We start from the raw sequence: 12,511 nt of genomic DNA on the forward strand, positions 1-12,511 counted from the left end.
GCCCCGCAGGATCCGCATGCCCAGTCCCGAGTCCAGCAGGAGCCGCCTGCCCAGTCCCGAGTCCAGCAGGAGCCGCCTGCCAAGTCCCGAGTCCAGCAGGAGCCTCCTGCCCAGTCCCGAGTCTAGCAGGAGTCGCCTGCCCAGTCCCGAGTCCAGCAGGAGCCTCCTGCCCAGTCCTGAGTCCAGCAGGAGCCGCCTGCCCAGTCCCGAGTCCAGCAGGAGCCGCCTGCCAAGTCCCGAGTCCAGCAGGAGCCTCCTGCCCAGTCCCGAGTCTAGCAGGAGTCGCCTGCCCAGTCCCGAGTCCAGCAGGAGCCTCCTGCCCAGTCCTGAGTCCAGCAGGAGCCTCCTGCCAAGTCCCGAGTCCAGCAGGAGCTACCTGCTCCGCCCAGCGTCCTGGAAGGGCCGTCTGCTCCGCCCGCTGTCCCGCAGGGGCCGCCTGCCCTGCCCAGACTCCAGCAGGGGCCACCTGTCCTGCCCAGACTCCAGCAGGGGCCACCTGTCCTGTCCAGTGCCATCGATGCCCCGGCCCAGGGCCCAGAGACCTCACACATCCAGCAGCCCTGGAGCTTTTCTGCAGGCAAGCCTTGGAGGGCATTCCCCCTTGGGGATGGGGCCAGTCTGTTCACCTGCCCCCTTGTCTGTTTGTCTGCCTGTCTGCCTGCGTGTTTGTCAGCCAGTGTGTTGGCCTGTCTGTCCACCCCCCCCAGGCCGTCGGCCCGTCCGCCAGTCTGTTTACCCGCCTGTCTACCTGTCTGTCTGCATGTCAGTCTACTTGTTTATAGTCCTGTCTGCCCGTCTGTCAGTTTGTATGTCAGTTGTTAAATTTGCCGCTCTCCTTCCCTGACTCTCTGTCCTTGGAAGTGTCAGTCAGACTTGCTGTGTGTCTCCCCGCCTGTTTGTCTCTCTGTCTGCCCTTTTGTTAGGGTTCCCTGTCTCAGTTCAGTTCAGTTCAGTTCAGTTTAGTTTTCTTAGTCATATGTTGGTTAACACAGGGTCACGGTACAATGAAATGTGTTGGACAAGAAAACAGGTCGGCTCAGCAATAAGAGCACTAGTTATAATATAGAATATAAGATAAAATTTAAAAAGATTTAAAAAGATGGAGTGAGGTATAGATAAAATATAACCCTATATACATAATATAACACTATAAACCTAAATGAAAATGAGGATTTATGTATAAAAGTAAAGAGACAAGTGTATACAATATTACAATATTATTGCACATTGGATATGTAGCAGTCCTGGTTTAATACCAGCAGTCATGATTGATAGTCCTGGCTCAATAACAGCAGAGCAGGTAAGCAAATATGCAATGTGGAATACTTAGATATGTGAGTTGCAAAGCCTGATGGCCTGGCAATAAAAACCAAGTCTGGTGGTACGTGCAGCCATGCTCCTGTATCGTCTGCCAGACGGTAACGAGGAGAACAGTCTGCATGCTGGGTGGCTGCGATCCTTGATGATGCTGTGTGCCTTCCGCAGGCAACGCTGGTGGAAGATATCCTGAATGGCCGGAGTCTGTTGCCAATGATGTGCTGTGCCGCTTCCACCACTCTCTGTAGTGATTTGCGGCTGTGGGCAGAGCAGTTCCCGTACCAGACCGTGATGCAGCCCATCAGAAAGCTCTCGATGGTGCACCTGTAGACGTTTGTGAGGATGCTGGCGTTCATGCCAAACTTCCTCAGTCTCCTCAGGAAATAGAGCCACTGACGAGCTTTCTTGAACGTGGTGTCTGTGTGTAGTGACCAGGAGAGGTTCTTGGTGATGTGCACACGAGGAACTTAAGGCTGCTGACCCTTTCAACCTCAGCATCACCAATGTGGATGAGGTGGTGTCCACCCCCCTGCTGTCTTCTGTGGTCTACAATCATGTCTTTAGTTTTACTGACGTTGAGAAAGAGTTTGTTGTCCTGGCACCAGCTGGTTCGTGTCTTCACCTCCTCTCTGTAGGCTGTCTCATCGTTGTCCGTGATGAGGCCCAGGATGGTCGTGTCATCTGTGTCAGTCCATTTTAGTGTCATCTGAGTCCAGTCCCGTGTCATCTGAGTCCAGTCCAGTGTCGTCTGCAAGTCCAGTACCGTGTCATCTGTGAGTTCAGTCCCATGTCATCTGTGAGTTCAGTCCCGTGTCATCTGTGAGTTCAGTCCAGTCTCGTGAGTCAGTCGTGTCGAGTCCAGTCCCGTGTTGTCTGTGAGTCCAGTCCAGTGTCGTCTGTATGTCAGTTCCACTGTGAGTCGTCCGTCCTGAGTTCTGGCAAGTAGCTTATGAGGAATTTTGCGTTTGCCATCCCCCCATGCAAAAACATGTACGGGCATTTAGGTTAATGTCTGTTAGAGGCAGCGCATGGGTTGATTGAAATTGCCAACGTAGGCTACCCATGCGCATAATCCAAACTAAATCCCTTGCCCCTAGTAGTTCCCCTGGAGTGCCCTCTGTATTATAGCTCACTGACATCACATTGAGGGCCACTCGCAAAGATGAATGAAGAACTCAGGGATACCCCCTTCAGCATGAAGCCTGTATAGGCTCTATATACTATTTGGAAAGATATTTGGTTTCCCAAAAAATAATAGTTATTTAAAGGAATGTATTTTTTAGAGAAAGTTTTTGGTTTTCCATTAAAATAATTTACACAAATGAAATACAATGTATTTCGTACGGAAATGTATTTGAAAATACTTCAAATATGTATTTACATACATTTTCAAATACAAATACATACTTGTATTTGACCAAGGGCTGTAATAAACAAAGGCAATAAAGCACATCATCCAAAACCACACCAAGTGGCTTTGAAACAGGAATGAATTCATTGATTAATTTAGCATTCCATAGTAATGATGACAGTGGCAAATAGAATTAAACTGAGTAACAGCACTGATTGGCTTTGGTTCCTGACAAGTCTGCAGAAGTGCGTGTGAGGTACAGTATGAGTCCATGTGCTGCAAAGGTCCAAGGATGTCTGCTGCATTAAATCCACAAAAGGTAACATCAAGGCAGTAGTTTTTGGACTTTGTGTTCCACATCCCTGCGCACGGTTCTCTATATAGTGGTCGGGCACAGCAGAACGGAATCAGACACACTGAAGAAGGCTCACACACAGGTAAGATGGAAACTGCTCTTATTTGTCAAGTGTTTTAAACTAACTATGCAGTTGTAAATGAGATGTAGTTTGTCATGAGGTATTAATTAATATTCTGGTGTTCTTTGGGTTCACAGATATAGCCATGAAGTTGTTTGTGGTGCTTGCTCTTGTGGCTTTTACTGGTGAGTGAATTTTACTACTTTGCTTATGGTAAGTAACTTTAATGAGAACGCTTTTTGAAATGGACACTATCTTCTGTGAAAGTCCCAGAAGTTGATAAGAAATCAAAAACACTTCTATAGCAAAGTTGTAATGAAATTGACAATCAATGCTGTATTACAAAAGCAAACAAAATTGTTTTGTCACATGCCAACAGGCTGCCAAGCCAATGTTCTGAGGTCAGACGAACCCAAGCCACAACTGGATCTGGTGAAAGATGCATTCTGGGACTACTTTGTCAAGGCAACAAAAATAGTTCTAGATACTCTGAAAACCATTGGAAACTCTGCGTTTGGACAGCAAGTGAAGTAAGTAGCACATTTGTAGAGTGTTGTGACTGTAGAAGACTTATCTGTCACTGACAAACTCTCATGATCTGAATCTCCTTTTGTCTCCTACAGTGAAAAGATCACAGAAAGTGTGGAAGTGGCCAGCCAATACAGTGCCGTAGTGCAGGATCAAGTTGTCGTCTTTAGCCATGAGTTACATAAAAAGCTTTCTGAACATGTGGAACAGCTGTCAGAGAGCCTGCATCCGGATATAAATGAAGTGAGGGTCCAGCTGGAGCCCTTAGCAGAGAAGCTGAGTGCCAACATTCAGCAGCAGATGCAGAAGGTGAGGCAGGTGCTGGACCCCTACACAGAGCCCCTGGACACTAGGGACCTGGAGCTTGCCCTGAAACGGATGCATGGGAAGCTGATACGCACCCTATTTTTGAGTGTGGATCAGCTGCAGTCCCACCTGCACTCCCAGCTGGGCCCCTCCACTAAGGAGCTGGAGGTGAAAGTGGAGGAGCGCGTGCGGGAGATTGAACGCAGTGTGAGTCCCCTGATCAATCTTTTCCTAAGAGAGGTGATGGGCAATGCCCGGATGCTTGAGAAGGCCCTGGCACCCTACATAGTAGACCTGAAGGTGAGCCTGGACCTTTTTGCCCAGGACCTCAAATCCCAGCTCACTGCTCTCTGGGAGTCTTCTGCCAAAAGTGCCTAAGTGCAGGAGGAACCACTCCCTGCTCCCCTTATCGATTCTAACTGCCTGAGTCTCTCTGGGAATTCAATAAGGCACCACGATCATCTTTGCTTGATGCTCATTTCCAATACCAGTCAGTATATGAGCACTCTTTCTTAGTTTTGCAGTACTGTTAACAACACTGAACATCCAGAGCAGTTGCGATGTGTACTTGTATCTGTAATTGGCTATCTTAGCTCAAACAAATTAAACAAGCAGTATTACAATGCAATGCGACCCAGTGTTTCCTAAATTATTTCAAGTAACTTGGCCCTGTGTTTTTTCATTTTACCATTTTAAGAGAATGTTCACTTCAAGAAAATAAATGTACCTGCCATCCCCTTTGTGACTTTTCCTAAACATATGTACTGAACATTATGATGTATTTTGAATATCAATATTTCATAAGTAAATTAAATTATAAACACTTACTGACCATAAATTGACCATACTTTATCTTGCCTGTATGCTTTTGATGATTTGGATTGCTGTGTGTATAACATTGTTTCTGCAGCCCTGCAGAACAAGCCCCAGGCTGGGCCAAGCCTGCAATAGCAGTCCGAGGTTGTAGTGACTTGCTTGTAGTCATGTAGCCTGTCTGAGTCATTGAGTAGAGTTTGGTACCAAAATCCCAATAGCAGACACTAGTTCTCATACAACCAGTAGGCTAACGTTACCTCCCGGACCGAATCGTAATGCATCTTTTGGTGCTTAATTTCAATGCCATCTGTGCTAACATTATACACTCACTCCAGTGACTCATTTGCAAGCTAGCTAACATTAAACTCTGTCAAAATGCTGAAAGTGAAACGGTCTAAAGAGTGGTTGCATTTTACCCAGAAATATTCACCAAACAATGGGATGTGCCTGCAATAAAGACTGTTTTTAATATAATTTTCTCATTTTTTTGGCTGGACCGCAACAGCGAGGCCAGCCCTACAAACGCGAATGTCTGTGATTGACTGACTGAGTGATAAAGTTACACCGTGCATGTCTGTGACGTTGGCCGGTTTGGTCCAGCCGTATACTTTAACCTGGTCTTGTTAAAGAAGGTAGACTACTGTTTCAGGTTTGTAAAGTGTTGTTTTGCAGGAGTGTCATCAGAATGTGAACAATATCCATCCTTAGACATGAAATGATAGTATGTGGAGGTTGCGTGTGAAATGACAGAGAATGGGTTTCAGAAATATTAATTAGTTTCCCTCAAAGATGATACAGCTGTAAAAGCAATAGTTTAGTTATTCGTCAGCAAGCAAGCTAGCTTCCACTCAAACAAAAGATGGTTTAAAGACACGTGCACTTCCTTATAAGTCCATTTTGCTTGTGTATCCGATGGTTGTATAAGCTGATGTAGCTAAATGTCCAAAGGGGAGCCGTATTGTTTGCGGTGCTGGAGCATTTACAAAGATGTAATCGGCAGCAAAAATAATAACAAAATATATATAAAAAAAAGAATAACAAAAAATGCCCTAAGTTCGGGGCTTGATTGTGTGGATGCGTGAAGTTGTTTGTGAATTTTGTCCGCTTAAATGGGATCAGAAAGTATAGACGCTAATGTTCTTAAGGGCTGAGAGTCTTTGGTCATTGTGGTTATTTTTGTAGGAAATTCGGAAAAGTGCCAAACTCACTGCTGTATAGGTATGGGGAATGCCACACCAAGCACTAATGTGGCAGGGTGGCATACCTGCCAAGTTTTCTATTTAGCAAATGAAATGCATGATCAATTGGATTCAGATCAAGTGAATGACTTGGCCAGTTATCCGGTTTTTTTTTTTGCTTTTGAAGAACTCATTTGCTGCTTCAGCAGATGTTTGCAATCATTGTCTTGCTGTAAGATGAAGTGCCGTCCGATGAATTTAGAGGCATTTGCTTGAACCTGAGCAGATAAGGTGCTTCTGTATACTTCAGAGTTTATTGTGCTGCAGCTATGAGCAGTTATATCATCAAGGAAGACAAGTGAGTCAGTACATATGGCAGCCGTACATGCCAAAACCATAACACCCTCACCACTATGTTTCACAGACCTTGGGAAGTTAATTGTGGCGTCCACATTTTGCTGTTTCCATCACTCAAGTGAATCTTGGTCTCATCCGTCCATGAGACCTTTTTCCAGAATTCTGCAGGCTTTTTAGGTACTTCTTAGCAAACTGTAACTTGACCATTCTGTTTGTGCAACAAACTAGTGTTTGCATCTTGCAGTGCTCCTCCCTGGTTCTGTTAGTGAAGTCTCCGGCAGGCAGTAGTCACTGAAACATCCACACCTGCCTCCTGAAGAGCGCTTCTGATCTGCTGAAAAAGTGTTTGTAGGTTTTTCTTAAATATGGTGGGAATATTTCTGTCATCAACTGTAGAGGTCTTCCTTAGCCTACCAGGCCCTTTGCAATTATGGAGCTCACCAGTGCACTCTTTCTTCTTAATAATGTTCCCAACGTTTGATTTTGATAAGCCTAATTGTCATGGTTCCTTATTCCGTTTGCTGTGCGGCGTCGTGGGTTGTGCTAATCGACGCCGTTTCACGCTAATCGGCTACTCAGTATCCCTGTTGAGGAAACTGAGTGCTGTTTCAGGTAACTGAGTGTGGTAATCTTCAGGACCGCCTGAGGGTGCTCCGTGATGGCTTTTGATTACGACCGATTGTTTGCACCTGACTGAGAGAGCTTATATATGCTCACGTGAGATCTGTTCTTTGCTTTAGTGTCTACTTACGTACACAAAAACCGGTACAGAGAAAAGCTCTCTTAGAGAAACTGTGGTAAGAAAAAGGTATAGGATTTTTAAATTTAGCTTTCGTTTTGACTAGTAGTAAGACCCCTGTCCCACTAGTCACCTAGCTTTAATTCTTTATTTTCCTTAAATGCCTTTTGCCTTCCCCATTGGAGCACTGACTACAAGCCAAGCCATATCTTCCAACATCAGTGCCCAACCACAATAATGCTCTGGTGGCTGCATGTAAACAAATCCATTTTGCAGCCATGTTCCAAAGTATTGTGGAAAGCCTTCCCAGTGGGGTAAAAAACATATAGGTCTTTAATCCTGTATTCCACTACGGGTTTCAGGACACTATTGCATGGCTTACCAGTCAGAAATTGATTGCAAATGAGTCAAACAGTTCTCTTTTTTTGGACCAAACAATTTGTTGATATGGGCAAAAAAATGTATACAATTAATTTATGAAATTCAGCTTAATGCTGTGGTCTACTCTACACCAGTGCTTGGCATATACTAAAAACCTACACACAGTCTGGTCCTCCCCCCATTATTGGTGTAACAGGCCTGCTATACCAATGAAGCTTACAGGTACAGACTGATTTTAAAATATATATATATATTATAATTCATGTTTGATGATTAGTCATTCTCCCATAAATTGATTTTTTGTCTTTCCTTACCAAATGCATTCTAAAAAAAAACATATGCAGGGGGTCATTAAAAGTAGTTCAGTTTAGCAAGAAATGTATTTGTTTCACTATAGTCAGAAGGTGAGGATGTGATTAAAGTAGTTTTTTGTTTTAAGGTGTTGTATTACATTAAACCTCAATTAGCCATGTGACACATATTACAGTACAGCCCTTAATCAAATCAAGGAGTTGGGGTCTGATGTCTGTACCATAATAAATAAGTTGTCTTGTGCCCCACATGAAATAATATAAAACTGCTGTATCTTATGAGTAAGTGCTATTTCCGCAGAGTTAGCAGAAATGTTTGGCCCAGGAGATGGATTCATCAGGATTTCCCAATAGATTTCACAAATGTTTTTCACGCAGATAAAGGGCAAAATCCATTACCTTAGATAAACCTTAGATTATGTCCTTGTCCTGGTCGTGAGGAATCCACTGCACTTTCATTAATCACTGATCGACTTCGATTTGCAACAAAACTGAATAGGGTATCAGTTTAAAAACAATAATAATAAAAAATAAAATAATAATAAACTAGACCTGGGTCAAATACATATTTAAAGTATTTTAATTTTTAAATACTTTTTTAGAAATGATTTGAAATATAGCGTTTGCAAATACTGAGTATTTAAATTAAAAAATGTATTTGAAAACACATTTGGATATATTTGAAATTACTTTCAAATATGACTTTAAAAAAACATTTTAAATACTGGATTTTCAAATACAAATTGTTTGATTTAATGGAATTATTTGAAAATACTTTCACAACATAAGGCCAGTGGTCCAACATGCACAATTGCACCAAGCTGTTGAAAGATTTGAAAAGCATTGGATATGCGAGAAGCTATCAGTTCTGAAAGTTGAGCATTTTGAATAATTAGAGGACAGTATTTTGATAAGAACACGCCAGGTGACTGCTGACGGCCTCAGTTTAATTTTATCAGTGTCCAAACATACTAAATGTAAAAGATGGAACTGTAGATATGGCTGTCAAACGCTCTGAAAGAAGAAATACTGTTAAAGGCCACTAAAAGATTGCATGGGTACAATTAAACTGGCAAGTAGCTTATCAAAAAGTCTGCGTTCGCCATCCCCCACCCCCCTCTCCCATGCAAACAGCAGTTTTTGGACTTTGTGTTCCACATTGCTGCCCACGGGTCTCTATATAGAGGTCAGGTACAGCAGGATGGAATCAGACTCAGTGCAGAAGGCTCACACACAGGTAAGATGGAAACTGATCTTATTTGTCAAGTGTTTTAAACTAACTATGCTGTTGTAAATGAGATGAAGTTTGTCATGAGGTATTCATTAATATTCTGGTGTTCTTTAGGTTCACAGATATAGCCATGAGGTTGTTTGTGGTGCTTGCTCTTGTTGCTTTTACTGGTGAGTGAATTTTACTATTTTGTTCACAGTATGTAGCTTTACTGAAAACACCTTAACTTACCATTTTGAAATGAACACTATATAAAGTGACAGTGCCAGAAGTTGACCCGAAATAAAAAACACTTTTATAGCAAAGATTGTAGTGAAATGAACAATCGATGCTGCGTTAGGACGTAAAACAAAATTGCTTTGCTACATGCCGACAGGCTGTCAAGCCAATGTTCTGAGGTCAGACGAACCCACGCCACAACTGGAGCAGGTGAAAGATGCATTCTGGGAGTACTTTGTCAAGGCATCACAAACGGCCCAAGGTGCTCTTAAAACCATCAGAGAGTCTGAGTTGGCACAGCAAGTGAAGTAAGTAGCACAATTGTAGAGCATGGTGACTAGAGTAGACTTACCTGTCACTGACCAATACTGGCGATCTGAACACCACTCTCTCTGTCTGTCTCCTACAGTGCCAAGATCAAAGAGAGTGTGGAAGTGGTCCAACAATACAGAAAAATTGTGCAGGAACAGGTGATCGGCATTAATGACGAGTTACATAAAAAAGTTTCTGAACATGTGGAACAGCTGTCAGAGAGCCTGCAGCCGGCTATAAACGAAGTGAGGGTCCAGCTGGAGCCCCTAGCAGAGTTGCTGAGGGCCAACATTCAGCAGCAGATGCAGAAGGTGAGGCAGGTGCTGGACCCCTACACAGAGTCCCTGGACACTGACGCCCTGAGGAACACGTTGGGTAACATAATTTGGAAACTGTTGCGAACCGTAGAATCGAGTCTGACTGAGCTGCAATCCCAGCTGGGACCCTCCACGGAGGAGCTGAAGGGGAAAGTTGAGGAGAGCATGCAGGAGTTCTGGGAAGTTGTGCGGCTCCTGGATAGAAGCCTCCAAAAAGAGATCTTCAACAAAATCTGGATGCTTGACCGGACCCTGTACCCCTACGCTGATGGTCTGAAGGCAAAGCTCGATCCCTACATCCAGGGCCTCGAATCCCAGCTCACCGCTCTCTGGGAGTCTTCTGCCAAAAGTGCCTAAGTGCAGGAGGAACCACTCCCTGCTCCCCTTATTGATTCTAACTGCCTGAATCTCTCTGAGACTCCAATAACACATGATCATCTTTTCTTGATGCTCTCTTCCAGTTCCTGTCAGCTATTGAGTGGCTCTTTCTTGCTTTTCCTGTAATATTAACATTGAAGACCCACAGCAGTTATGACGTCATTCTTTTGTTCAGGAAGCGGTAAGAGAATACTCTGATACTGAAGCAAAGCATTTCACTTTTTTCATGACTGCTTAGATATGTTTTTTTTCACATGTTCTGTAAAAATTGATGGATGCTGTGTTCACAGATTTCTAACTTTCTGAAATAAAGGCAAGAAAATGAATTATTCCTGCAACTATTTGTTTTAAATTTATTTATAAGGAATACTTGTTTCAAAACAAAACTGATATGATTTCAATGCTATTAAGGCATTAGTTGAAATTAAGCTTATTTTACATTATTACAAAAACCGATTATGATTATGAATGGCAAAGTTGATTTCATATGTCCAATATAATATGCAAGGGCTAAGTTAATCATACTAACTATTCAGCTACAACGACATCCTCAGTAGCTTCATCAACCATCAACAACTTTAAAAAATGAAATAATTAAAAAATATTTATGAATAGCTGGCAAAGTGTGTAATGTAAAGAGGATAACACAAACTCACAAATAAACATAGATTATGGATAAACGGCTAGGGTTCCCACTTATACAAATTAAGGGAAGCGGCTTGTTTTTTTTTCATGTTTGCAGATGGGGCTGGAGGTTGAATATCTTGGTGCGCCACCAGGTGTCAGGATAGTGAAACACTCATATGTAGTCTGATCCTGTTTGAGAGAATGCAGAACTTGCAACAGGATGACACAGTTTTAACTGTATTTCCTCTTTTTGGCTGGACCGCAACACTGGGGCCAGCCCTACAAACGCGAATGTCTGTGATTGATTCACTGAGTGATGAAGTTACACCATTGGTCTGCCGAGTTATGAAGTTACGCCATTGGTCGGCCGAGTTATGAAGTTACACCATTTGTCAGGATTCTGCTTTTTTTCTGTTTCAGTCATTCTTTTTCTGGGCCGCCTGATGGTGGCACTTCAGATTTTATTTCAGTTTGCTCCCTCATTAGTTTTCCCTGTGTTAATTGTATTACTGTTTTCTATTATTCAATCATTGTTTCTGTTTGCGTCTCATTATCCCTTAGGGTTCCCTGTCTCAGTCCAGTTCAGTTCAGTTCAGTTCAGTTTACTTTTCTTAGTCATATGTAGGTTAACACAGGGTCAACGGTACAATGAAATGTGTTGGACAAGAAAACAGGTCAGCTCACCAATAAAGCACTAGTCATAATATAGAATATAAGATAAAATTAAAAAAGATTTTAAAAGATGGAGTGAGGTATAGATAAAATATAACACTATATACATAATATAACACTATGAACTTATATGAAAATGAGGATTTATGTATAAAAGTAAACTGACGAGTGTATACAATATTACAATATTATTGCACATTGGATATGTAGCAGTCCTGGTTATGTAGCAGTCCAGTCCAAATATGCGATGTGGAATACTTAGATATGTGAGTTGCAAAGCCTGATGGCCTGGCAATAAAAACCAAGTCTGGGTGTATGTGTGGCCATGCTCCTGTATCGTCTGCCAGACGGTAACGAGGAGAACGGTCTTCATGCTTAGTGGCTGTGATCCTTGATGATACTGTGTGCTTTCCGCAGGCACCGCTGGTGGAAGATATCCTGAATGGCCGGGAGTCTGTTGCCAATGATGTGCTGTGCCGCCTCCACCACTCTCTGTAGTGATTTGCGGCTGTGGGCAGAGCAGTTCCCGTACCAGACCGTAATGCAGCCCATCAGAAAGCTCTCGATGGTGCACCTGTAGACGTTTGTGAGGATGCTGGCGTTCATGCCAAACTTCCTCAGTCTCCTCAGGAAATAGAGCCACTGACAAGCTTTCTTGACCGTGATGTCTGTGTGTAGTGACCAGGAGAGGTCCTTGGTGATGTGCACACGAGGAACTTAAGGCTGCTGACCCTTTCAACCTCAGCATCACCAATGTGGATGAGGAGGTGTCCACCCCCCTGCTGTCTTCTGTGGTCTACAATCATCTCTTTAGGTTTACTGACGTTGAGAAAGAGTTTGTTGTCCTGGCACCAGCTGGTTCGTGTCTTCACCTCCTCTCTGAGGCCCAGGATGGTCGTGTCATCTGTGTCAGTCCATTTTAGTGTCATCTGAGTCCAGTCCCGTGTCATCTGAGTCCAGTCCAGTGTTGTCTGCAAGTCCAGTACCGTGTCATCTGTGAGTTCAGTCCCATGTCATCTGTGAGTTCAGTCCCGTGTCATCTGTGAGTTCAGTCC

At 43.3% G+C, this 12,511-nt stretch overlaps 2 protein-coding genes across 2 annotated transcripts; both read left to right on the plus strand.

The window, feature by feature from the left end:
- Positions 1-2,250: 2,250 nt before the first annotated feature.
- LOC135234622 (apolipoprotein A-IV-like) lies at positions 2,251-5,208 on the plus strand. Its single transcript, XM_064299424.1, has 4 exons — positions 2,251-3,105; positions 3,222-3,269; positions 3,464-3,614; positions 3,708-5,208. Exons 2-4 carry the CDS (start codon positions 3,230-3,232, stop codon positions 4,294-4,296), a joined length of 780 nt encoding a protein of 259 aa, XP_064155494.1. The 5' UTR covers positions 2,251-3,105; positions 3,222-3,229; the 3' UTR covers positions 4,297-5,208.
- A 3,648-nt stretch (positions 5,209-8,856) lies between these two features.
- LOC135234666 (apolipoprotein A-IV-like) lies at positions 8,857-10,486 on the plus strand. Its single transcript, XM_064299495.1, has 4 exons — positions 8,857-8,937; positions 9,046-9,101; positions 9,308-9,458; positions 9,560-10,486. Exons 2-4 carry the CDS (start codon positions 9,062-9,064, stop codon positions 10,134-10,136), a joined length of 768 nt encoding a protein of 255 aa, XP_064155565.1. The 5' UTR covers positions 8,857-8,937; positions 9,046-9,061; the 3' UTR covers positions 10,137-10,486.
- Positions 10,487-12,511: the final 2,025 nt, after the last annotated feature.

Source organism: Anguilla rostrata, chromosome 1 (assembly GCF_018555375.3).
Source record: "Anguilla rostrata isolate EN2019 chromosome 1, ASM1855537v3, whole genome shotgun sequence".
Taxonomy (NCBI): Eukaryota; Metazoa; Chordata; class Actinopteri; order Anguilliformes; family Anguillidae; genus Anguilla; species Anguilla rostrata.